Source organism: Echinops telfairi, unplaced genomic scaffold (genome assembly GCF_000313985.2).
Source record: "Echinops telfairi isolate 266 unplaced genomic scaffold, ASM31398v2 ScPeMD7_18;HRSCAF=68, whole genome shotgun sequence".
NCBI classification, from domain to species: domain Eukaryota; kingdom Metazoa; phylum Chordata; class Mammalia; order Afrosoricida; family Tenrecidae; genus Echinops; species Echinops telfairi.
In genome coordinates this window covers 61,784,729-61,811,932 of record NW_022103915.1, presented here as the reverse complement: position 1 = coordinate 61,811,932, position 27,204 = coordinate 61,784,729, and the positions used below count along the sequence as shown (strand labels likewise).

At 39.5% G+C, this 27,204-nt stretch overlaps 1 protein-coding gene across 1 annotated transcript in view; it reads right to left on the bottom strand.

Annotated features, from left to right (window-relative positions):
• Positions 1–14,296, bottom strand: part of MIS18BP1 (MIS18 binding protein 1) — a 43,188-nt gene extending 28,892 nt beyond the window's left edge. Inside the window, exons 1-4 of the mRNA XM_045287640.1 lie at positions 13,742–14,296; positions 9,468–9,919; positions 4,710–4,783; positions 1,076–1,206 (exon numbers count right to left, since the gene is read on the bottom strand). Coding sequence (XP_045143575.1) covers positions 1,076–1,206; positions 4,710–4,783; positions 9,468–9,919; positions 13,742–14,276 — 1,192 coding nt within the window. The 5' untranslated portion in view covers positions 14,277–14,296. The remainder of the gene's footprint in view (positions 1–1,075; positions 1,207–4,709; positions 4,784–9,467; positions 9,920–13,741) is intronic.
• Positions 14,297–27,204: the final 12,908 nt, after the last annotated feature.

Genomic DNA, 27,204 nt, shown 5'->3' with positions numbered 1-27,204 from the left:
GAAAAGAACTAGGAGGCAAAGGACATTTATAGAGGTCTAAATACAGGTATGTACATACAGAAATATATTTATATATTACAATGGGGAAATAGATCTATGTACATATATTTATATGTTAAGTATTTAAGTAGCAGATCGACATTGGGTCTCTACTCAAGTCCTCCCTCAACGCAAGAACACTTTATTCTAATAACCTGGCATTCTGTGATGCTCACTTTCCCGACAGGACCGCTGAAGACAAAATGGGTGCATAAGCTAATGTGGTGAAGAAAGATGATGGTGCCCAGCTATCAAAAGATATAGCATCTGGGGTCTTAAAGGCTAAATAAGCGGCCATCTAGCTGAGAAGCAACAAAGCCCATATGGAAGAAGCACACCAGCCTGTGTGATCATGAGGTGTCGATGGGATCAGGTATCAGGCATCAAAGACCCAGAACAAAAAAGCATATCAATGTGAATGACGGGGAGTGCAGAGTGGAGACCCAAAACCTCTCTGTAGACAGCTGGACATTCCCTTGTAGAAGGGTCAATAAAGGAGAGAAGAGCTAGTCAGGATGCGGTGTAGCAACGATGAAGCATAGAACTTTCCTCTAGTTCTTTAATGCTTCCTCCCCACCTCAACCCCCCACTATCATGACCCCAAATCCAGCTTGATCAAAGCATGTACACTGGTACAAGTAAGAGCTGGAAACAGGGAATCTAGGACAGATAAACCCCTCAGGACGAATAATGAAAGTAGTGATACCAGGAGGGTTAGGGGAAACCAATGACAATTATCTACATATAACCCCCTCCCAGGTGGGCAGAAAACAGAAAAGTGGGTGAAGGGAGATAGCGGTCAGTATAAGACATGAAAAAAATAAATAAAACACATTATAAATTATCAAGGGTTCATGAGGTAGGGAGGGAAATGAGCTGATACCAAGGGCTCAAGTAGAAAGAAAATGTTTTAAAAATGATGATGACAACATATGTACAAATGTGCCTGACACAATGGATGTATGTATGGATTGTGATAAGAGCTGTACGAACCCCCGATAAATGATTAAAAAAAATAACGCTAATAATTAATTACCTGCTGCTTTCATGGAAATCTGGTCTATCATTCCATTTAATATATAAATATTGCCTGACAAAGTCCTGAGTGTGTTGTGGTCAATTCGTTCAATAATTATATTACTGTGCCAATATATGTCAGTGAAATCTCTAGGAGAAAAAATAACTCAGTTATGGCCAAAACATTCACATTTTACCAGCAGTTACAATGTAAAATTTTTAAAAAGTTTTATTGGCACTTTATTCACATCATACATTTCAATAATTGAATCATATCAAGAAGAGTTGTACAGTTATCACACCAATTAATTCTAGAGCATTTTCTTCTTCATTTTATTCATGTAACTATTTTTTAAATAAACAAAAATATACACAACAAAACATTCTCCAATTCAACAACTTCAACATGTTTAATTCAGTGCCACTGATTATACTCTTTGTTTTGCCCAACCATTATTATCTTTTTCCAAATTATTCTACCACCATTAACATAAACTCAACGCCTCCTAAGTAAAAACTACTCCTCCACCCATGCTAACCATTGGTCAAGTTTGGTTTCCTTTTTTAAAAAAACTTTTCTAGATATAATATTCACATATCTTAGTTAAATTGCCTTTAAAAAGCTGTATATACATAATCACAATCAGTTCTAATGCTTCCTCCCATCTCCCACATTCATTGTTTGCTTCCCAAATCCTCTCCCCCTCCCCAATAAACCATTGCATCAGTTATTGTTTCTACACATCCATTCGTTTTGTGCGTCTCAAACTGGTAAACTCAATAGAAACAACAGAAAACCAAAACCAGACCAAACAGCAAAAAGAAAATAGTAATATAAATTAGAGTGAGGGAAAAATCATACCATAAATATTTAGAAAGTCAGAGAGGAAATTTCTGTAGTGGAATAAAGCAAGAAATATTTGAGTAGAGCAAATTCTTATTGGGCCAAGAGGGAGATTCACTAACCAAGTATATTATACCGTGATTTGATCCACCATAATCAAGTTTACAATCATCTGTCTGAGAATAAAACTTTTTGAGCCTCTCTCCTGTGACTCGAGGTGATCCAGAGGCTTAATCTGACTCGATAGTATGCAGATGATTTTTGAGTTCCCACTGTCTTCCATAGCCTCCTACATATTGGGTGTTCACAATTTAAGCTCTGATACTTTTCCCTTCATCATATTTGAATTTTGTTATTGTCATCTTTGGATCACACAGGCTGGTGTGCTTCTTTGATGTTGACTTAGTTCAAGGTGGACTTATATGATTGATGCCTCACTTAGGCATCACTTATTTGATGGCTGCTTGTTTAAACACAAGCCTTTAAGACCCCAGACACTATTCCAATTGATAGCTGGGCACCATCTGTTTTCTTCACCATATTTTGCTGTAGTATCTTTATCTTCAGTGATCTCTTCATGAAGGCGAGCATGAAGCAGGGCCATGTTATAAGCACTAACTGTTCTTGGATTGGGGCTAGAAGTCAGTGGGAGCCCAGAATCCATCTGACAATGTAATTTTTATGTATACCCACAACCACTGAGTTGATTCTGTCATAGTAACCCTATACAAGGTTTCCAAGCCTATAAATCTTCATGAGAGCAGATAGCCTCATCCTTTTCTCATAAGTAGTTGATGGGTTTGAACTGCTGACCTTGTGATTAGTAGCCCAACACTTACCTTTAATGCAGTGGTTCTCAACCTTGCTAATGCCGCGACCCTTTAATACAGTTCCTCATGTTGTAGTGACCCCCCAACCATAAAATTATTTTCGTTACTACTTCATCACTGTAATTTTGCTACTGTTATGAGTCAAGAGACCCCTGTGAAAGGGTCATTTGACCCCCAAAGGGGTTGTGACCACAGGTTGAGAACCACTGCATTAGTGCCACCAAGGCTCATTTATTTAAGTATGAAACTTTGTATGTTTTACTCTAATTAAACTAAAAATACAATTTCAGAATATCCGAGGGCCAAAGATTTCAACAAACTCAAACTGTTGGCTAATGTCACCCAGTATTTCGAAGAAATTATACTGTCACCAAACCATGTGACTGCTATAAAATATATCATTAGCATATAAACAGGCTTCCTCAAAATTTGTGATACTACAATTTTAGCCTACCTAATATTAAACTATCAAATAATTATTTCTCTCTTTTCTTAGGGGTTTTACTGCTAAGATTTTATGCAATTATGTCATGTGAATTCATCTAACCACATATTCTTTTACCCTCATTACACATTGGTATGTGATCTACACGGTCGAGTTTCAAAGCCACTAGCAGCTCTCTGGGAGAATGCCCAAGCTTATCACCCCCATACACAGTTACAGCCTCAGAAACTCACGGGATAGTTCTACCCTGTCCTATAGTGTTGCTATGAGTCAATATTGACTCATTGGCAGCGAACCGTTTGAGTTGATTTAGTCAAATGTTTTTAGCTTCTAGTTTGTGAAGTGAAAAAGAGAGGTAATACAAAATCTACTCTTCATACTTCTTTAAATGAAGTTAAGAATAAACATAAAACTGTAAAATATTAAGATGCACTAGATAAATGTCAAACAATTTTCATTCATGATATAAATAATAATAATATATCTTCTAAATATAAGCATAATTAAGAAAGGCATTCTGAAATTTAATTTGGTCAACTGGCCTTAAATTTATACATTCAAAACGCACACATTAAAGGAATACATTATATTTTAATATAATATTACTTCTCTTCCATTCTATTATCTGCTTTACTTACAAAGCTGTATAGCACTTTAAAATCACTGCTCCAAGTCTTACAGATATTAACTAATTTAATTCTGAAAAGAACTCACAAAGTAGGCAACATCATTACCACCACTGCACACATGAGAAAACTGAGACTGACTAAAAGAATCCAAGCGACAAGGCAAAGCCCTAAGGACAGTAGTAAGCAGCAGCAACGGGAACAGAACGAAGGTAATCTACATTCAGGAAATCGGTATAAAGAGAAAGAAGCAGTAAGTACCACAGATTTCATATAGTTAACTGATGCAGTTCCAACTAAGTACCTTGACAGTGAAACTCTGTGATTTTCTTACAATCTATTATTTCAAAAATTTTACCACTAAGAAAGTTATTTTGAAAAACAGGAAGTTGTACTTAATAAAATAGTAAAAGTAGGCAAGACCTGCTTAACCTGATGATACCCTCACTTTAGGGAGATCAGAATGTACCAATGACTAATCAATATGTAACTATACAGAAAAGTTAAAGACCATTTTATTCATTTTCTGGATCATTAATTTATACCTGCTGGTTCCAGTTTAGATGGGAGGCTTTGTAACTATGTCAATGTACTAAAAATTAACTGATCATACATAACTGAGCAGGTAATATTAGTCTACTCTCTAGCACCTTTTAAAAGAATAAAATACATACAAATTTGAGCTCTCATAATTTTTTAAAAAGCTTTAATAGGAAAAAACAAGAAAGCTGGTAATAATCAAGATGGTAAGGACATGCATTCTCATTTTACCTTTCTGTATTCAGTTAATAACTTAATTTATAAAATGTTCACTTTGTTATTTCCAGTGCATCTTTTAGGCACTAATATAAAACAGCTCTTTATTTTACTATAGGTTTTATTTTTTTTAAATTGAATGGTATACTTACATTAATTTTCCTTCTACAATTATAGCAGTGTTATTATTGATGATTTTAATCATCCATTCCTGTAGTTGGATTACCTAATCAAGCATAAAACAAGCACACATTTCTTTTATTATAGTATAAGCATTACAAATTCAGTTTACATAAAAGCATCTCATGCAAGTATCCCAAATAATTCTTTAACACCCATCTATACAAGAATCACATTGTATCTTAAGTAACAACAAAGAAAAACTTTTGTATAAAAATGAAACCAAAAATTGAAGGAGGAAAATGATCAAAGTGCAATAATCCAAAAGCAATTACACTTCAACTACTCTTATCACCATAAAAAAATTCTTTTAACTCAATCATTAGAAAAACATTCACCTAAAACCCCAAGCACCTGTTGAAACATCAAGTCCTACAAAGACCCAGCAACCTGGAGGGGAAAAAAGTCAGTTATATACATTTTTGTTCCTAAAAAGTCGGTGTATTTTTTCACTTTTTGTACTAGACTTGGAGTTTCATTTCAAATATTTATAAATTCTAAAGGTGATCGTAGTGACCTATCACTAACAATGTTCTATTTCAAAGCCAACATCTAATAGAATTATTTTAGTACATGTAAAATGATTGTGAAGGAAACATTTCTATGAACATCTATGTAAAAAAATGATATTTTACAACATTGCACTGTTTCTCATGAGAAACTAACTAAAGATTCATAGAACTAATTGGATGGCCATTTACAAATAAAATTATAAATGTATTTAGAGACAAATTCTCTAGTTTTTTATTGAGTTGGGGAAAGATGCTAAAATGGGAGGGTACTCTCTATGTTCATTTAAAGTAATTAATATAGGACTTGGGGAAGGGAGCAAAAAAGTACTATGTATCTTTTTTTCCTGCTCCCACATATGGAACTATCTGAGATGGATTAAAGAATCCGTCAAACAGAGATGGTATAAATAAAAGCTAACACTAAGGCAATGTTCTAAGCACGTCAGAACCAACTCATATTATCCTGAGGTATTTTCATTGTAAAGATAAATCCTTGTAATGTCTAGCTAAATAATTTGTCCATGTCAAACAGTTAATGATAAAGATGGGCTACAAATTTGAAAATTCTAGATCTATAACCCCTTTACCATACTGCTTATGTAAAATAAGAATTCATTTTCATTAAGCAAATACGGTATTCACGGAGTTCCCCTTGCCAAGCTCTGCCATAAGGTGTAGCGACTCTGTGAGAAACCAAACAGCTGTCCTTGGAGCAAACATTCTAATGTGCTTATTATAGGGGGAGTGGACAGGGTGAGAAGAGATTGGAATCCAAACAAATAAATAATGCCAAGTAGTGGCAATTACTTATAAAAATATACTGTGCTACGATAACTCGGGGTGCTTTTTGAGATAGGGCAGTGAGGGAAGGTCTCAGAACAGAGTACTGAATGAAGTGAAGGATGAGTGAGTAGATTCTTTTGGGTAGAGGAAACAAGTAGGTACCTTGAAGGCACAGTAGCTTCAAAGGAATAAGCATGAGGAATGATATACTTAAAAATTAGAAATCTCCTAGGACTGTAGTATATAGAATCCAGGGAAACATAGTAAAAGCTTGTCCCTCCATCTGCACCCCAACCTCCTCCTCAGATTAGAAATTACTGGACGATTTTGAGCAGGAGTGTTTTGTCTAATTAGTATTCTCTACTCCTCCAGGTTCTAATATTCATTGCAATGGCTATATACAACTCACAGATAATATCAATGATTGAAGCGTTTATTAAGGAAGTGACAAGGTGTAAAGCATCTTTTCAGATGTAAGAGAAGAAACATGGCTGTCCCAATAGCATCCTAAAATTGACACACAATCCAAACAATGGCTACCAAGAGGTAGAAATGTTCCAACTAAAGCAAAAGCAAACTGGTCAGAGGTAAAAGTCACAGCAACAGTTGTTTTGGACACTCACAGCATTTTGGTTGTTGAATTTGTGGAGAGCCAAGGGATGGCAACATCTGCTTATTACGAGAGAATTTGAGAAATTTAGCCAAACCCTTGGGAAAAATATGCCCAGGCAAGTTTTACCAAAGGGTCCTTCTCCACCATGGCAATACTCCTGCACACTCTTCTGGTCTTAACTCATGATCTCTATTTTACTTCACTAAGATCTAATATCCATTGCAGTGGCTACACAGAACCTATAGACAGCAATCATGGTTCAAGGGTTCATTAAAGAAGTTAACAGGCTGTAATGCTAGTGAGAAATGTTCAAGATTGCCTGCTAATAAATGCCCAAAGGGGCATATCACTCTGCTGACTCAACCCAAAGTTATTCATCTCAAACTCTGTGGGTCAGCAAACTCAGCTAATTAAGTGCCCAAAAGAGGCACCCCACTCTAGTAAGCCTCAGCCCAAAGGTACTCAGCTCCACTTGCATAGGTCAACAAACCCAGCTCCCCCAATTAAGTGTCCAGAGGCACTCCACTTTACAAACCAGCCTCCTCCACAAAAGCACTCTGCTTTACTTGCTCTGTGGGGTGGGAAGCTCAACATTCCATTCCATGCTTCGGTTTCTAGTTCTGCTACTGTTCCTCTGATGTTAACAGCTGTCTTCTGAATCCTGGAAGTTCATTGCACAGGGATCTCAGGTCCAAAGGGTGCTCCCCTCTTGGCTCATGCTGGTAATGAATGAGATCCCTCTTCCTGCTCCTGAGAGGGCTCACTTTATATGCAGGAAAATAGCATTTGAGGGAATCCTATTCACATTTACTCATAGATGAATCCTATCAGTATCTTTCCCCACCATCTTACCAGACCCATGCAGGAAAAGGTCATTTAGTGGGAGTTAGACTTTGGCTTTGAAGTTGTTGGTACAATACTTCAATTTCTTCATAACTAGTTTTTGTGGTTGGTGCATAAATTTGAATAATAGTTGTATTGACTGGGTTTCCTTGAAGGCAGATAGATATAATCCGATCACATACAACATTGTACTTCATGATGGATTTAGCAAGATCCTTTATGACATAAGGCCATTCCTCTTGATTGTGTTATCCCCAGCATAGTAAATCATATGATTTTCTGATTCAATATGGCCGATACCAGTCCATTTCAGCTCACTAATGCCTAAAATATTGACATTAATGCATTCCATTTAATTTTTGACCACTTCCAATTTTCTTAATATCATACATCACACATTTCAAGTTCCAATCATTAGAAGAAATGTTTGACTGTCCCTCTTTGGTAAATTAACCTAAAACCTGGGTAGCATAAATTATACCAGGAAAATACTTAAATCTTCAGAAGCTGTAATTACTTTCTATTTCTGCTTTGGATGGTGAACTGAAATTTCCTAATATGCCTCTTCTATCCATGTCTCTGTTATTCTCACCATATGATTAGGTGGGACTATACAAACAGGCTATGTGAAACACTAAAGTGTAGGAGTTGGTTAGTTTTGATTGTCATTCCCCTGGCTATAAGGAAGCTATCTCAGAAGCAAGAACAGAGAATTCCTGAGACCATTTAGGAAGAATAGTCACTATAGTAGAAAATAGTCGAGATTCTTCCTGCCTGAAATGACAGAGGTAGTAGAAGCCATGCCACATCAAGACCAGACAAGGCAAGGAGACCATGAGACAGAGCAGAGCCAAGACTATGAGACAGAGCAGTGGGTGGGTTTCCTGGTTCAAGAAGGCACAGAGGCCAATGAACCACACAGATGAAGAATAAAGACAGACTTGGCTGCTGAGAAGTGTTGCTGTATCCTTAATGTTTAATGCTCCTGGCCTGTGATAACCTGTTGACTTCCCCAATTAAAAAAAAAAAATCTCACTACCATCGAGTCAATTCTGATGCGGAGACTCTATGGAACAGGGTAAAACTGCCACTGTGTGTTTCTGAGACTACAACTCTTTACATGAGTGGAATGTGCTGTCTATCTCCCTCAGAACTGGCTGGGGGTTTCAAACTACTTCGATTAGAAGCCCAACTCTTAACCTCTATGACACCAGGGCCCCTGACTTCCCTAATAAAGCTCCTTAATTGTGAGTATAGCTGTTAGCTCTGTGTGGTCATTACAACTAATTACTGAATCCAGCAAAGACGTAGAGTGCTGTGGGAGGAACAGTTGGAGTCAGAATAGGGTACATGTAGGATGGATGGTGGAGGTATGCCTGACCTCTGCCTTGTGCAGTTGGTCTTGGGTTAGTGTGCAGTTGGAGTCTCCTCCTTCGTGTAGCCCAAGGAAGTCAGTAATGGCTTTGGTGCTGTTTTCTCATTCTATTAATCCACTCTCTGGCACTGAGTAGATTCCACCTCACCGTGACACTATAGGATTTCCAAGGCTGTACATCTTTACAGGAGCAGATACCCTCATCTTTCTCCCTTAGAGCAGCTGGTGGGCTTGAAATATCCACCTTGTGGTTAGCAGTGAAACATTTACCCAAAACCACCACAAGAGTTCCTTTATTAACATATCCCAAGAATCAGGGGAAAAAATAAAGATAATTAAGAGCAAGAAGGAAGTCAGTGTTTATATCCAAAGGAATATATGAATTATTTAAATCTATACATCAAAATAAGACTCAATAACTAGGCCTTAGTTTCAACCATGTCTCTTTTCACTATAAGTGTTGATTTCGGAGGCCATCCTACCTGTACATTAAATAATAATAAAAACGACAATGAAGCAACTGTTAGAAATACGGAAAAAGCTCAAGCTCTTTAAAGCCAGGGGTAAAAGTAGAAATAAATATCTGCCTTCAATATTTCCTTACCTTGTATTTTTTAACTCCGTTTGAAATAATTTGAAATATACCTGGAGGAGAAGGGTTTTTCTTTCTTTCAGATCTTCGAGGTATCGTTATATTGTATGTTGGAGTTGCAAGCACAATTTTACACGTATTGTTCAAAGAACACAGAGGAGCTGTTTCTTTTGACGTAGTGTTTTTATTTCTTTCCTTGGTTTCTTCTTGTAAAGTCCCTTCTGTTGTCACCATGCTCTTGGAAACTTTTAATTGAGTGCTATTATTAGCAGGAACGCAGTTACTACTGAGAGTCTCAAAAGCAGTATTTTGGGATTTTTCATTGGCAGCATCAATGCTTTTTAAAATATAAGTGTCCTTTGAGGACTTTGTGGTTGTAGCTGTATTCTCTAATGAGTGAGTACTACCTAATGAGACTCCTGCAGCTGAGATATGGTCATGCTTTTGCTTCAGAATCAGAAGCTCTGCAAAAAACAAACAACAAAATAAAAGCTAAAGAAGGGCCACATTAAATTTACAAAAGAGACATAAGACAATCAGTTGAAAATTGTGTATATTAAAAAGACGTCCTCAGGTTAGGAATGTTCTACCCTCCTGTGTAATCTTTCTCTGATTGCTCTTGGCTTTTAAGATCCACAATGTTTATTCCCCACACAGAAATTATCTAGAATGGAGAACAATACATTCGAGTTAAAGAATTCACACAACAAAAAGCCCTTTCCATAAGTTAAATTAGGCAAGGATCATTTTTTAAACTAATATTGAATCTTGTTTGATTGGCAGGAAAATATTGTTTCTGAAATTTTATTTAAAGAAATTGAGTTGTATTAGTTACTCAAATTTTTTAAAATGTATTTTAGAACCTTGGAATTGATATACTTAGGTTTAGTAATAGTAAGACCAGCATAGTGTACCTTTTAATACATATAACATTTAGATACTTTTCCCTTTTAGTATCCTCTTATGTCTTCATCCCATGATGAATACCTATTATGCTGGGGAAGAACTTTGTTTTAAAACTTTTTCATGCTACAACTTGCTAGCTCTAGGGTAAAGTCTACTACTAAACTTGGAAGCCTGACAATGTGAAATATAACTCTGGTGCATCCAAAAATCAGAAAAGGATCTCTGAACACATCAAATGGCTTTTATGGGTCCATTTCCTCCTTTATAAAATGAAAGGTGTTACTTAAGATTATATACAAAATGTTTCTTAAAAATTCTGCTTCTGGTTACTAGAAACTCTAAAGCATGAATAACTGCATAGTTGTAAATTCTACTTTGTGTGTTAGGCAGGGTTCTCTAGAGAAACAAAACCAGGACACTTATGATCATTGTGGTAGTTATATAATTTCGTGTCAACTTGGTAAGAATGAAGGGTGGAATCTAGCTTGTCAATCAGGTCACAGCTTGGTGATCCCTCCTTGTGGGCGTGGCCTTCTCAAAAGGATTCTGGGACTTCCTCTCTTGATTCTGCCATCAGAGATGGGCCTCTCTCTCTCTCAGCTTCACATTCCTGTTGACAAGCCACATGGAGCCACACTGATGGCTGCCAGAGTCCTGGAGATGCATCCACTGCCATGGGACCCATAGGACTTTCCATCCACTGGCCTGTGAGCTTCCTGCATTCCGCATCATTGTATGTGCTGCGTAAGTCTGAAGATTTATGGGCTAATATCGAATTTATGGACTTGATCTGGACTGAACTGGGATGTTCTATTGATGCATAATTACTTCTTAATATAAAGTTCTCTCTTACATATATATGAGTGTCTCTGGATTTGTTTCTCTAGTCAACCTGGACTAACCAACTTTAAAAATAAAAAATGAGATTGAATAATGTACTCAACTTTAACATACCCCTCTGATATTTCTTTAGCATGCCTTCAAAGGCAAAAGAAGTGGTAGGCTTATCAACTAGATTTTCTGCCAAGGGCCATTTGGATATTAATAAAATCACTTGCGGGCCATACAAAATCATCAACTTATAAATTTTCCTGCTATGTTTGGTCAAACATTTAATGAACTGAGCCCTAAAGTGATGGCTGGAACGGCTTCTCTTTTGCGAAGAGTGTGATTTTAGCTGGAATTGGATGATTTCTTTGGTCTTATAAGGCCCACGGATCAGATGTCCCTCACCCCTGAACTAGACAAACATGGACTAATACTGTTCATTACATTTACTTTGCTTTATGATTTTGTGGGTTTTTTTTAATATAGAAATGGGTTTCTTTCACACACAAAAAGGGCGGCGAGGGGGCGCCTGCGGGAATAGACTTACAAGGCGCACCAGAGAATTTTTTTTTTTTTTTTTTAATTTCAAACCAGCCATCAAGGAGCAGATAGCCTCATCTTTCTCCCACAGAGGAGCTGGTGGCTTTCAACCACCAAGCATGTGGTTAGCAGCCCAACACCTAATGATTTCTAACAGACTATTATAATGATGTGTCATAAAAAAAGTGGTAAGGCCACAGTTCCATTAGACAGCTCAGTTAATTGGACGAAGAATGTGTTTAGTCTTTTGTTCAATCTACCAGGTAAGTGAGTAGTGGATGGGTTCTTACAAGCAGTCATGCAAGACTGGACAATGGTCTCTATTTGCCTGGAGCAACAGATGAAGGAGAGTCAGGATAAAAGGAAAATATGGAATGTGTGACTAATTAAGTGTATGAGTAACTCTTCTTTTTCATGAGACTAGAACTAGATGGCACCCAGTTATCATTAATGAATATTTAGACAAAAAATTCTATAGCAGAATTTTGATTAAAAGGGGACATCATAGAACAGGATTCAAATTTTCATTGACTTCAGAATTTCTGTGGCCACAGAGGCTAGATAAACCCCTGAAACTACTGCCCTGAGATAAGCTTTAATTTGTAAACCAAAATATCCCCTCAAATCTTAAAACACAGTTTAACTTGTAAAGAATTTCTGCTTTGAGCAATCTGCTCTTTCAATATCTATGTGAGATCGCATGTCAATAGCAACTTGAAAAATCAGATAAGGAAACTTAGCGGGCAGTAGTTTATGTTAACAGAGGATGAACGACCCAGAAGAAGAGAATGCGGATGACTGTACAACTCAAAGAATGCAATCAATGCGCATGACTATATACATGGAAATTGAATTGGGTGTTTTGCTGTTTATATTCTCAATAATGGAAACAAAATAAATAAATCACTTTTCTATTTCCCCTTTGTGGCAAAACTTCTCAAAAAGAGCTATGTTCACCATTGCCAATATTTCTCCTCAAACTCTCTCAAATCAAGTTTTTGCTCCTACCACTTCCCCATAACTGTGATCATAAAAGTAATTAATGACTCAATTGTCTTCATTTTGACTGAGGAGCAGCATTAAATACAGCTCTTCACACCCTCCTCCTTAAAATATGTTCTTCTCTTTGCTCCCCAAATCTCTCTCCTGATTTATTTCTTTAGCTTTTCAGTGACTTTCACTAGTCCAACTCTGTATTGATGCTAATGAATGCCAAATGCATTTTCTCGTGCCTGGATCTTTTTCCTAAATTCTAACTATTTTTTCCAACGGTCTACCTGATTCCCATACTGTGATTTTGAGATCTATATCTTTAAAATATATACAGAATTCAATCAGTTCTTACCTTTACTTCTACCACATGGACCAAGCCAACATAATCTCTCATCTGGATTACTGCAATAACTCTATTTCAAACCAACAGCCAGAGTGGTTATTTTAAAAACATAAGCCATATTCAATCATCTCTCTGCTCAGAACACTCCAATGGCTCCTTATTCCACTAGAGTATAGGCCCAAACCCTTGCATTCATTCTCTCTCTCATCTACTCCCTCGTTCTGTCTGCCTGTTCACTCCATGGCACATGAACCTCAAACTAGAACTTGAACTTGTCAGATATGATCCTATAAGTTAATGGTGTTCATTGTTCATCTGGATTATCCTTTCCCATTCTCCAAAATATCTAAAATATCATCATCTTAATTTTTAAAATGAATTTTAAAAATTCAAATGCCACCTTTCCATTGAAACTTAGACCACCTCATTAAATATTGCATGCCCCTCACCCCCATCTCACCATCATCCTTATGTTTTTATTTCTGTAATACTTCTCTCCTTTTGTATTGTACCTTAAAAATTACTTTTATTATGTTAATGCTGTTTCCCCACCACATAAATATGAACTAGCTGCACAGGGGTAGGATTTTTTTCTATTTTGTTCATTGCTCTATCCCACATACCTATAACAGTGTCTGAAACATTAAACTTTTCAGTCAACACATAAGAAACTCACCTCTTGGTGAAATGTTATCAGATTGGAATGGTTTGTTACCTCCCTTTTCTTCACAGAGGTAGGTTTGCTGAAATAGTCTTTTCTCGTTTCTGCTTGCACTTAAGTTTGTATAATTTTCACTTTTGGATTGTTCCAATAAACTGTTTCTTGATGTTTGTTCTTGTTCATCACGCAGTATTTTTTCTTTCATTCTTTGAAATATTTTTCTTGGTGACTCATAGTTTGCACTATTTTGTATTTTCTCCTTACTGGGCTTTATAGCACTGATATCAAAAGAATGGCTAGAGGTACTAGCTTCTCTTAGCACAGTAGATTGAAGTATTTTTTTATCATTAAGAGTTTTGATTTCTAGGCACTGATTATTCATATGATCATTAAACTCTAAAGAAGATTTCTTATATTTCACCAAATCTTTTATAGGAGTAAGTGTGCCTGGAGGAATGCTGTCAAAGAAGATGGCCTGTATGGGAATATCTCTTTCAGAGGTCTCTGAAGACAAATAAATTCCTGGATGTTTCAAAGGTGTTGTACTCATCTTGATCAAACAGTAGAAACAAAGTTCTTCCAACAGAAAAATCCTGCAAGCACAATTTTGAAAACAGAAATTCAGTAGGGGCTCAGAAGTAACTATAATTGAATGTAAAACTAACCTTTACCATGCTTTTGTACAGAAAAGTTTAATTTGATTTCTAAAACAACATTATACTAATTCAAAAAGGTATACATAACAAATCAGAATGAGATGTTACTTTTTGTTAAGTTTCATTTTTATTGTTGATTTTCAACAAATGGGCAGTTTGGTCATTATATTGACTTCTCCACAAAAAAAGCTGTATTCACTAAATCATTTATTTAAGCTCTAAGAATTTAATTTTATATATATCTGCTTTTGTAATTTACCTAAATATTAAATCCTAAAGGTTCCAATTTAATATCTGTATCAAGAAACATTAAATGACATCTGCATGTGGTCCTAGTTTACATTTTAAAAGTTTTACATATATGGTACTTAAACTTTAAGGCAGCAGGTACAATGTTATATCCTAACAAAGGCCAAAAATGTCATTTAAATAATACCCAATCCTGATTTTGTGATGCTCTAGAATATTTTAATTATTGCAGGTTTTCTTTTCTTTTTGCAAAAGCTTTATATTAAAAGTAAACTATATTCATTCTAATTTTTAAACATATAATGATATTTGGAATTTTAAAGGAAATTATATACTTGAGCATGCATGAGCTTATACTTGTTTCTATACTTGGTCTTAGCCCAAAATTTTTTCTATATAAATGTATAATTTATTCTCCACACCTACAAATTAAGTTATGTTCAAAATTTGGTAAGTGTCTTAGCTAGCTGGTGATGCCATAACAGAACATCAAGTGGACGGCTTTAACAATAAAAAAATCTTCATGGAAGCAAGCTGCCTATCTTTGTACCCAGGGAGTGGCTGGTGAGTTCCAACTGTACCTTGGGGTGAGTAGCCCCACATTTACGGCATTATACCACCAGAGTTCCTTTCCAGAAAAGTACAAGCTATGCAAAAAAGGCAGCGAGGGGATAGAAACAGCCTAAGCCCTATGACAATCACCCAGGAGGAAAAACTCAAGAGACTAGGGCTTTCCTTAGAGCCAACAGAGAGACAAAGCCTCCTCCCAAAACTAGCTCCTGGAATTTGGACTTCTAGTCTAAATTTCTGTCTGTTAGAGCCATACACTTGTGGTCTTTCTTTTATAGCAGCCTTGTATAACCAAGACAATTTTTCAGATTTACACAACTCCTATTGTTGTATACAATTGTCCTAATCATTTTAGGAAATAACCCTGTGGTGTATGTAGTGAATTACACACTGGGCTGCTAACCACAGGTCAGTGGTTTGAAACCACCAGATGCTCTAAGAGAGTAAGATGATACTTTTTATTCCCATAAAGCAGGGGTTCTCAACCTGTGGTTCATGACCCCGTTGGGAGTTGAATGATCCTTTCACAGGGCTTGCCCTATTCATAACAGTAGCAAAATGACAGTTATGAAGTAGCAATGAAAATAATTTTATGGTGGGGGATGGAAATCACCACAACACGAGGAAATGTACTGACGGGTCACGGCATTAGGAAGACTGAGAACGACTGCCATAACGGTTCAGTCTCAGAAATACACAGGGACAATTTTACTCTTGTCCTACAGAATTGCTGGAGCCCTGGTGGCATAGCGGTTACGCAATGGGCTGCTTACTGCAAAGTCAGCAGTTCAAACCCACCAAAAATGGAGCTTTTTACTCCTGTAGAGTGACAATTTGGGAAATCCACAGGGGCAGTTCTACCCTGTCCTTTAGGGTCACCATGAGTTGGAATTGGCTTGATGGCAGGAAGTTTTTTGGTTTTGTTTTACATTTTAATTTTCATAGTCGTTTTGAATTGGAATAGACTCAGTGGCAATGAATTTAAGTTTGAGTCATTTTGTTGTTGTTAGGTGCCTTTGAGTCTGTTCCAACTCATAGCTACCTACATACACAGAAGGAAATTCCACCTGGTCCTGCGCCATTCCCACACCTGCTCTTATGTTTGAGTCCATTGTTGCTACTACTGTGTCAATCCATCTTGCTGAAGGCCTTCCTCTTAGAAATCATCTAAATAGAAAATACCTATCACAGAAAACAGTGAGGCTTGGTGGCATAGTGCTTATGAGATGGGCTGCTAACTCACAAGCTCAGCAACTGGAAACTACCAGCCACTTCTCAGGAAAAAGATGAAGCTTTCTACCCCACAGAGCGGTGGTTCTCAACCTTCCTAATGCCACGCGACCCTTTAATACAGTTCCTCGTGTTGTGGTGACCCCCCCCACCATAAAATTATTTTCGTTGCTACTTCATAACTAATTTTGCTACTGTTATGAATATGGCGACCCCTGTGAAAGGGTTGTTTAACCTCCAAAGTGGTTGTGACCCACAGGTTGAGAACCATAGAGAGTCTCAAAGATCCACAGGGGAAGTTCTACCCTGTTCTTTTGAGTCACTATGAGTTACAACAACTTGATGGCAGTGCGTTTGGTTTGTTTTTGGACCACAAAAAATACTAGCGCAATCAGACCAAAAGACATCAAGACAAACACATTAAATGCGTGTTGGTTTGTTGTTGCTAGCTCATGGCATTAAAAGCTGCCAGGTTCTGAAGAGGTTTTGATCTACAGGGCTTTCATTGGCGGATTTTTATAAGTGGATCACAGGCCTTGTCTCCTAGTCTGTCTTACTTGCTCCATTGAAGCCTTAATGCAAGCCTCCATTGGTTAAAGGGGGGTGGCTATGCATGAGGTGCACAGGCTGGGAACGGAAACTGGTCGACTGTATAGAAGGCAAGAATTTGACCACTGAACCATAAACACAATCACAATGACACAAAGCCTAATGAAATGCTAAAAATTAGAAGTGAAAAAACTGTGAATATGCTAGTAGCACTGAAAACTGGCCTAACCTTACTAGAAATGCAGAGCTGTTTTCATCTGAAAGCAGATAACTAGGGTGACACTGAATGGCTCCAAGACACAGCTCCTCGCCTCCATGTTTTCCAGTGTACCTCCCTCCCTGCTCTTCTCCCCAATTCATGCAATAGGATGGAGAAGCTGAAGTCATGATTCCACTCTTTCTCCCAAAAAGACAGAAAGTTTCTGTAGGCGCCCTTCTTTGCTGTGTAATAAACAGCAAGTCAAAAGAAATGCTAATATTTGCCAGTGTTAACAGTGGGTGCTGGTAAGCAAACCCCAAATCCCTCCTATAGAGTTAATTCTGAAAACATTCCTATATAGGGTTTCCAAGACTAAATCTTTGAGGGGAGCAGACAGCCTCATCTTTCTCTGAGCAGGTGGTGGGTTTAAACTGCCAGTTTGCAGTTAGCAACTCAAGTTGCTGGCCCACCAAGCTTAGATGCTGACATTCCCGCTCGGAGCAGCCAATGCACAGAGAGGACCATAGGGATATAGGTCTATGTATATATATTTATATGTTAAGTATTAAGGTAGCAGTTGGACATTGGGATTTATATGTTAAGTATCAAGGTAGCAGTTGGACATTGGGCCTCTACTCAAGCCATCCCTCAACACAAGAACACTTTGTGCCAATAACCTGGCATTATGTGAGGCTCACCTTCCTGACACAATTGAAGTAAAAATGGGTGCATAAGCAAATGTGAAGTAAGCTGATGGGGTCTTAAAGGATTGATTAAACAAGTGGCCATCTAGCAGGGAAGCAACAAAACCCACATGGAAGAAACACACTAGCCCGTGTGATCATGAGGTGTCCACGGGATCATGTATCAGAAGACCCCAAACAAATAATCATATTGATGCGAACCAGGGGAGTTGGAGTGGAGACCCAAAGTCCATCTGTAGACAACTGGACATCCCCTCACAGAAGGGTCACAAGGAAGGGATTAGCCAGTCAGGGTGCAGTATAACACCAACAAAACACACATTCCTATAGTTCTTTTTAAAAAAAAAATCATTTTATTGGGTGCTCATACAACTCTTATCACAATCCACACACATCCATTGTGTTATGTACATTTGCACATCATTTTCAAAACATTTTCTATTTGAGCCCTTTGTATCAGCTCAATTTTCCTCTCCCTCCCCCACGAACCCTTGATAATTTATAAATTATTTTTTCATGTCTTATACCAACTGTTATCTCCCTTCACCCACTTTTCTGTTGTCCGTACCCCAGGGAGGTTATATGTAGATCACTGTGATTGGTTCCCCCTTTCTCCTCCCACCTTTCCCTTACTCTCCTGGTATCACTACTCACATTACTGGTCCTGAGGGGTTTATCTGTCCTGGATTCCCTGGGTTTCCAGCTCTGTACCCGTGTACATGCTCTGGTTTAGCCAGATTTGTAAGGTACAATTGGGATCATGATAGTAGAGGATGCATTAAAGAACTAGAGGAAAGTTGTATGTTTCATCAGTACTATACTGCATCCTGACTATCTCATCTTTTCCTTGTGACCCCTCTGTGACAATGTCCAATTGTCTACAGATGGGCTTTGGGTCTCCACTCTGCACTCCTCCCTCATTCACATTAATTTTTTGCTCTGGGTCTTTGATGCCTGATACCTGATTCCATTTCTCTAGTTCTTTAATAATTCCTTCCTAATATCCCTTCACTATCATGACCCCAGTTCTACCTTACAAATTCGCTAGACCAGATCATGTACACTGGTACAGATTAAGAGCTCTGGACACAGAATCCAGGGCAGATAAAACCCTCAGGAACAATGAGACTAGCTATTTCATGAGGGTAGGGGGAAGGTGGGGGGGGAGAATAATGTAACAATGAATAATGTACAACCACCACCCCCACTTCCAGGGGGACGAACAACAGAACCGTGGGTGAAAGGAGGCAGCAAAGGGTGTAAGATATTAAAATAAAAATAATTTATAAATTATCAAGGGTTCATGAGGGTGGGAGGATGCAGGAGGGAGAAAAAAAGGGTGGCTCAGACCAAGATATCAAATAGAAAAAATATTTTGGAAATGATGATAGCAACCTATGTACAAATGTGCTTGATACAATTGATGTATGGATTGTTATAAGAGCTGTAAGAGCCCCCAATAAAATGATTTATTAAAATAAAACAAAAAAAGGAAAAGGCAACAGTATACAATGAGGCTTCAATCTACATATCGACTAGAGAATGCAGAATCCTGAAGGCGGGGCAATGAAAAAGGGAGATCGAAGAATTGATGCATTTGACTTGTGGTGTTGGCCAAGACTACTGAATACACCACAGACTGTCAGATGAAAGCATGAAGCTAGTTTGGGGCGGGGGTGGGGCGGATAACCAGAATGCTCCCTATAAACTAGTCTCCCTAATTGGGGCATGTCACGCGGAAGGACTAATTGCTGCGGAAAGGCATCACACTTGGCAGAGGGTCATCGTGAAAGGAGACTCTCCAATAAGACAAGATTGGCACAATGGCTGAAACAATGGGCTCCATATAGCAACAATTGTGAATATGGTGTAGGTCCCGGACTGCATCTCCTAACAACAGATTCCAGCGTACAGTCGTCCTTTCTTTTTTCTTTTCTGGGAGTGATTTTAGAACAGGCTCAAAATCCAATATGGAAACGAATCTGGGCAGAAATGAATCGGAACGAGTGTTCTACTCTCTGACAAGTGCCGTTGACACGCAACAAGTACACGCGGAATGAATGAGCAGGTGTGCAAACACTGCCAAAGTCGGAGTCCACTACACCCGCGTGGGCCTGCAGGCGGCGGCCGGCGGCGAGGGGGCAGTACCTTGGTGGAGGGCCTGGCAGGAGGACGGCGCAGTCCAAGATCGGCGCCGCGTGGCGGGCCTGGCGCCCCCAAACTCGCGACTCAACTCCCGGTGGTCCGCGGTCTGCGTGACTCGGTGAGCTTCACCTTCCGCGAGGATCCTCGGTACGCACAACAGTTTAGGAATTCAAATTCAAAGAGCCCGCCCTCCCACAAACTCGGGATTGGCGCGCACAAGAACGCGAGTAAACGTCTCTCTGCGGCGCAAAGAAAACCCTCGGGGCGGACCCCACGGAGCGTGGGCCCTGTTGTTTTCACACCGGTGGGCGCCCCTAAGCCGCCGCGGGCCAGAGGCGCGCCCCTCCACTCAGCCGGAGCGTTCGTTTCACCTCAAGAGGGTCAGGCGCGCACCGCCCCCTGCCGACGTTCCGCCACTCCTCCCGTCGTGCACGGCGGCAGGAAGTGACGTCAGGCGGCGCCTACTCGTCCGGCGCAACCGCAGTTGACTAAGTTTGGTCCTTGCTCGGTTCCTCTCTCCTAACAAAGCACAGAGGGTCCCATGGAGAGGTTCCAAGTACCTGGCGTGGTGGCACAGAGAAGTAAGCGTCGGGCTGCGAGCCCTTCCAAAACCCGGGTCAAACGTATAGCCCTTGAGTTGATTCCTACTCCTCTTGACCATGTATGATAGAGTAGAATTGCCCCCGTGGCTTTCTGAGGCGAACTCCTTGAGTAGAAAGCCCCGTCTCTCTCCCACTGAGCTGCTGAACCGAGCAAACCACAACGTCACTAGGGTTCTTACCAAGCCCTTGAATTTCCGGGAGCAGTTGCGGCTCAGTCCAGTAGCGTCCCTGTGAGTTCGCATCGTCCTGAGACCTAGGTTTTGTCCCCGCCCCCATTGCTGTTCAGTCCTAGGTTCCTCCGCCTCCGAGCCCTGGTGGCATAGTGGTTACAAGTAGAAAGAAGAGGCTTTCTGCTCCCGTAAGAGTTACACTCTCGGAAACCCACCGAAGCAGATCTACCCTGTTTTGTATTTTTTAATCATTTTATTGGGGGCTAGTACAATTCTTATCACAATCGATACATACATCCATTGTGTCAAGCACATATGTACATTTGTTGCCCTCATCCTCAAAACATTTGCCTTCTACTTGAGCCATTAATATCGGCTCCTCATTTCACCCCCTCCCTCTCCCCCCCTCCCTCATGAACCCTTCATAATTCATAAATTATTATTTTGTCATATGTTACACTGTCCGACGTCCCGTCGCCGCCCCCCACCCCCCTCCCAGCCCTCTTCTCTGCTTGTCCATCCCCCAGGGAGGCTATTCTTTGTAATTGGTTCCCCCTTTCTACCCAACCTTCCCTCCACCCTCCAGGTATCGCCACTCTCACCACTGGTCCTGAAAGGATCATCTGTCCTGGATTCCCTGTGTTTCCAATTGCTATCTGTACCAATATACATCCTCTGGTCTAACCAGGTTTGTAAGGTGGAATTGGGATCATGATAGTTTTATAGAGCCTTTATGAGTCGAATTGACTCGATGGCATCTAGTTTGATTTGTTGGCCCTTCCATTTCAGACTTTGTTGTTTCAAGTTTCAGTCGACCAAGTAGGAGAAACAGTATTTTATGCTTTAAGGGCTAGGGATTGAACACCTTAATGCAAGGCTACATTCCCTTAAGCTTTCCTAGAGGGTGATTTTTTAAAGCTGAAAACCTTCACAAGTTCTAGGTTTCATATAGTTTGTGACTCTCACTCCCATCGAGTTAATTTTGATTCATGGCGATCCTAGCCCTGTGAGTTTCTGAGACTGTAACTCTTCAGGAGCAGAAAGCCTCGTCTTTCTTCCACAGAGTGGGGCTGGTGACAGACCTTGCTGATAGCAACCCAATGCATAACCACTCTGCCACCAGCGCTCCTAGTTTGCAGCTAAACAAACCAAACTCATAGGGACCCCATAGGGCAGAGTAGAACCACCCCGTCTGGGTTTCCAAAGCTATAAACCTTTACTGGATAAAAGTATTATCTTTCTATTGGCCTTCCAATCAGGAACCCAAAGCATAATCTGCTTTCCCAGCTCTGTAGTTCATGACAGTGGGCCTTCAACTCATCCTCACTGTAAGCTATATCCATTGTGCCCTTACGCACTGCATCAAGTGCTTGCTTGAGTCTTTAAGAACGAAAAGGGGAACGCCAGGGCAGTAAACTGACAGTTTCAGCTTTAACCTCACCCTCAACTTCAATCTCAAATCTTATTTTGCGAGCTCCCCTCTCAAACCAGCATTGGGTACATAAACTTTTTTTATTATTAAAAATTCTATTTTTTAGAGTCATTATGTATTGCCTTTCCCTATTATGTCTGTTAAACTGGACTGGAAAAGGTGGTAATGGGTTACTTTTATTTTAGTGAGGCTTTTCAGTTCATCTAAGTCCTGTATCTGCTGAGCTTTGTGTGCAGAATATTCAGAATCCATATGCAAATGTAAATCATTCAAATGAATGCAAGTAAGGAAACTGGTTCAGAGAGTGACGCCAAACTACGTGGCTCAAAATGAAGTTCCTGCCTGTACCGCCTGGACAAAAGGGAAATGACAGGATTGAACCAAGTTGTAGGTAAGATCAAACTTAAATGTTACGTGGCAGCTTTGAAATAAACTTCGTAGAATCCAGGGCCTTTGAAGAAGCATATGTTCATCCTCCAGAGCATCTGAAATATGAAATGAAGGTATGATGAAATGTAAAATGAAAGTATGAGAGGCTTCTATGCTGGAAGATGGAGCTGCAATGGCTTACACATTCAGATAAAATGGGAACTCCTGAAGTTTTAAGGCCATCTCTCAATATTACAATCTCTCCCCCCACACCCTCTCTTCTCCTTGCCCTCCCTAACATGCCACCCTGGGTAGGCATTTTTAAAGTTTCTGTCTGGCTGGAGGAGAGAGCTTCTTGTGTTCTATAGTCAGTCACCTGACCATTTCATTTGGATATCCCAGATACTTCAAATTTAACATGTTTACAATACAACTATCCATCTTCTATTTCCATCCTCCCATGACTTTCTACTGTCAGAACTGTCTTCTGCCCTACGTTCTTTATCTCAGTGAAAAGTTGTTCATCCAACTGCTAAGTCAGAGGTATAAAGGACTATGCTTTCTCTCTGCCTCCCACACTCAATAGCCACTAATTTCCTATTTCTCCCCTCTGTTGTTCTACCATGGTCTAAATTATGACTTTTAATTTCTCTTCCCAGAACTATTGTAGTTTTCTTTCTCTCTTGCTCTCATCTTCCAACTTTACCCCATCTCAGAATTATCTAACATATTTCCTTTAAGCATGATTGATCCTGAAACTCAAAGTTCTTCAGTGATTCTATAGAACTCACAAGGTAAAGTCCAAGCTGCTTGATTTGGCTTATAAGGTGTCCCGTGAATTGACATTTGTCTGCTTCTAGGCTCATTTCTCCAGTCACGACTCATCTTCCAGGTAACACTAGTAACACACTTACGGGAAAACAATGAGTGATTTCATGGCTCTGGGCATTTGTTCATGATGTTCTCTTTTGTTCAAGAAGAACAAACATAAGTGGCTCTTTCTCTGAGTTTACTAATAGAGGCATCGTCTAAGACTTCCTGAGGTGGAGTGGTGGGGTGGTGAGGTCGACAATGTATGTGTATATATTTGTATGGGTCTGTAAGAAACAACTGGATCAAACTAAGGGTGATTGAAGAGAGAAATAGAAGGGTTCCTTAAAGACAATTTAATGAAGGAACTATGTAAAAACAAGAGAGGTGAAATACCCAAGGAATAAATATAGTTGAAAGTTCTTACCTCCTGTAGGCCTCAGGTGACAGGGGAAAGAAACAGTGCTACTGGAACTTGGCAATATCTGTAGTTGTATGTGAGAATATACTGTGCCCTTTTAGAGTGCCTAGAACAATTCTGTGGCAGTTACATAATCTACTATCAATTTGAGAAGAGGTGGAATCTAACCTGTCAATCAGGCCACAGCCAAGAGGCCTCTGTGTGGGCATGGCCTTTCCCCGAGGATTCTGGGAACTCTGGTATTTTTCACTGGAGTGGGACACACTCTTTGCTTCCTCTTCCTGCTGACAAGATACATGGAGCAATGCTGATGGAGCCAGAGCCCTGGAGCTGGAAGAGCCATGTGGAGACCCATGCCAGCACTGAGATGCTTCGACAGCCACTGGATCCACAAGACTTTCCACCCACTGGCCTGTGATCTGCCTGCATTTGGCATCATTGCATGTGTTGCGTGAGTGTGAAGAGGAATTTGTAGACTGGCGTCAGGCATATGGGCTAATATTGGACTTATGGACTGGTATATTTTCTCAATATACAATTGCTCTTTTATATAAAGCTCTTTTTAAAAAAAATATCATTTTACTGGGGGCTCTTACAGCTTTTATCACAATCCATACATCCATCCATTGTGTCAAACACATTTGTACATATGTCATCATCATTTTCAAAATTATTTCTTTCTACTTGAGCCCTTGGTATCAGCTCATTCACCACCACTACCTTGCCCTTACCCTCCTGATATCGCTACTCTCATTATTGGTCCTGAGGGATTTATCTGTCCTGAATTTCCTGTGTTACAAGCTCTTATCTGTACCTGTGTACATGCTCTGTTCTAGCTGGATTTGCAAGGTAGAATTGGGGTTATGATAGTTGGGGGTAGGAAGCATTAAAGAACTAGAGGAAAGTTATATGTTTTATCGGTGTTATACTGCGCCCTGACTGGCTTTTCTCTTCCTTGTGACCCTTTGGAAAGGGAATGTCCAGTTGTCTATAGACTGGCTTTGAGTATTCACTCTGGGCTTCCCCTCATTCACATTGATATGATTTTATTGTTCTGGGTCTTTGATACCTGATACTTAATCCCATAGACTCCTCATGATCACACAGGCTGGTATGTTTCTTCTATGTGGGCTTTGTTGCTTCTCAGCTAGCTGCCTGCTTGTTTATCTTCAAGCCTTTAAGACCCCAGACAAAGCTCTTTCTTTACACATATGAATGTCTATGAACTTGTTTCTCTGTTCTACCCAGATTAACACACATTCATTCTTAAAAATTTCTGGGATTTGCATTTCTAATCAGCTTGCTTCTCCTGGGCTTCCTTGCCCCTGTACACTTAAGCTGTTGATAAGTTTTATCTATTAGTTTAGTTTTCACTCACCCATGTGATTTTTGCCCTCCAGGTGTCTGTGACACTTGCAATCAGCTGCCATTTCCTGTTCTCTTTGTCTTTTAGGTCCGAGTGCCACATTTGTGTTCTGAATGTTAGTGACAGTAATGAGGAAACTCAAACTAGGTTCACTGCCATTGAGTCACTTCTAACTCATAGTTATCCTCATAGCTATGAGTTAGAGTATAAGGGCAGAGTAGAATTGCCCTTGTGGACTTACTAGGCTGTAATTCTTTCTGGGAGTTGAAAGTCTTTTCTACTAAGAAGCAGCTGGTGGATTGAACTGCTGACCTTGTGGTTAGCAGCCCAACATGTAGCCACTGTGTCACCAGAGCTCCTGTCTAAGGAGGAAGGTAGGGAGGAGATAATGTGAATCTTCAGTTCACCACATAGTCACTAAGAGCTCGTGATCTAGTGGATCTTAATTTTTCTCCATATAATGACTCCTGGCTCATCTACCAAAAGAATAAATCTTCAGCCCTGAAAAAACTACATAGAGATTCAAGCAAAATTTTACATAAAATTTCTCAAAATTTCCTTAGAGGCTTTTAAAATATGAACTTGCTAATGAAGATATGTCTGAAATGTATTTTACTATATTTATGCTAGTATATCTTTGACCAACATTACTTATGGCTAACTCCTTGACTTGGTGTATTTGGCTTTTAGTCATATAAAAACTACCTTTTTTATTTTTATCCAAGTACTATGAATCTCAGCCATTATAATCTGGCTGTTGAGATCATTTATTCTTAGAATAAATTCTGGCTAACTAATTGTAGTTCACCTTACTACAAACCTATGATTAGACAACACATATAAATAGTCCTCAGCTGTTTCTCTGTGACTATAATAGATGGTGCTATGATTTCTTCTAGCCCTGACCTTTTTTACTTTGAAACCAGCCAATCGTGCCTGGGTCTTTAGCCCTTTCCATACTATTCTGCAATTGGAATTGACAGTAAAGACACACATTTGCCCGTACATTGGGAACAATGGTAACTAATGCTACATTATCACCTTGAAATTTTCACATTGTATTGGGCCATCTTGACTTTAAAGCTCATTTTGGATGCTCCTTGTGGTGTACCATCTTGATCTACTCCACCTACATAAGTAACTGAAGTGGATCCTAACCTGGCTTGTCTTATACTGTGTGGTTGTTGTGTGATCTTGAGGCAGTAACCTTTATGGAAGCAGACTGTCATACTATTTTCCCATGGAATGGCTGATGGGTTCCAATTGCAGACCTTTCTTTAGCTGCAGAGTGCTTAACTACTGAACCCCCAGGACTTCTTCCACAACAAGCTGAAAGATGGCAATGTGACTGGCTGTTGGGTGTCATCAAGTCAGTTCCAATTCAAAGTGACTCCATGCGCAACAGACAAAACACTGCCAGGTCCTGTGCCGTCCGCATAATGGCTCTTAAGTTTGAGCTCATTGTTGCAGCCACTGTGTCAGTCCATCTCGTCCAGGGTCTTCCTATTTTTCACTGCCCCTCCACCAAGCATGCTGTTCTTCTCAAGGGACTGCTCTCTCCTGATAGCAGGTCCACAGTACATGAGATGAATTTTTTCCATCCTTGCCTCTAAGGAGCATTCTGGCATTCCAAGATAAATTTGTTCTTTGGACGGTTCATGCTACTTTCAATATTCTTCACCAGCAATGTATTTCTTTGATGCAGTTTAAAAGTCTGAGGGTTCTTTTAAAAATTAACCAAAAATTCCTTTGGTGGAAAGTCCAGCTTGAATTGGTTTATGTAGGAAAGAATATATATTGGAGGTAGTTCACATGTTTAAAAAAATTGTTTCAGGAACCAGAGTGATTTTAGGGAACTCAGGGACTAGAGTCTAGGTCTGCCAGCCTTTTCTCATACTCCATTTTGTTTTAGTTTATTCTCTCTCTCACTGTCTTGCTCTCTTGTTTTGGCATCATTTTTTTTTATTGCTGACAGACACTCTCCATTTTGTGAAGAACGTGGCTGC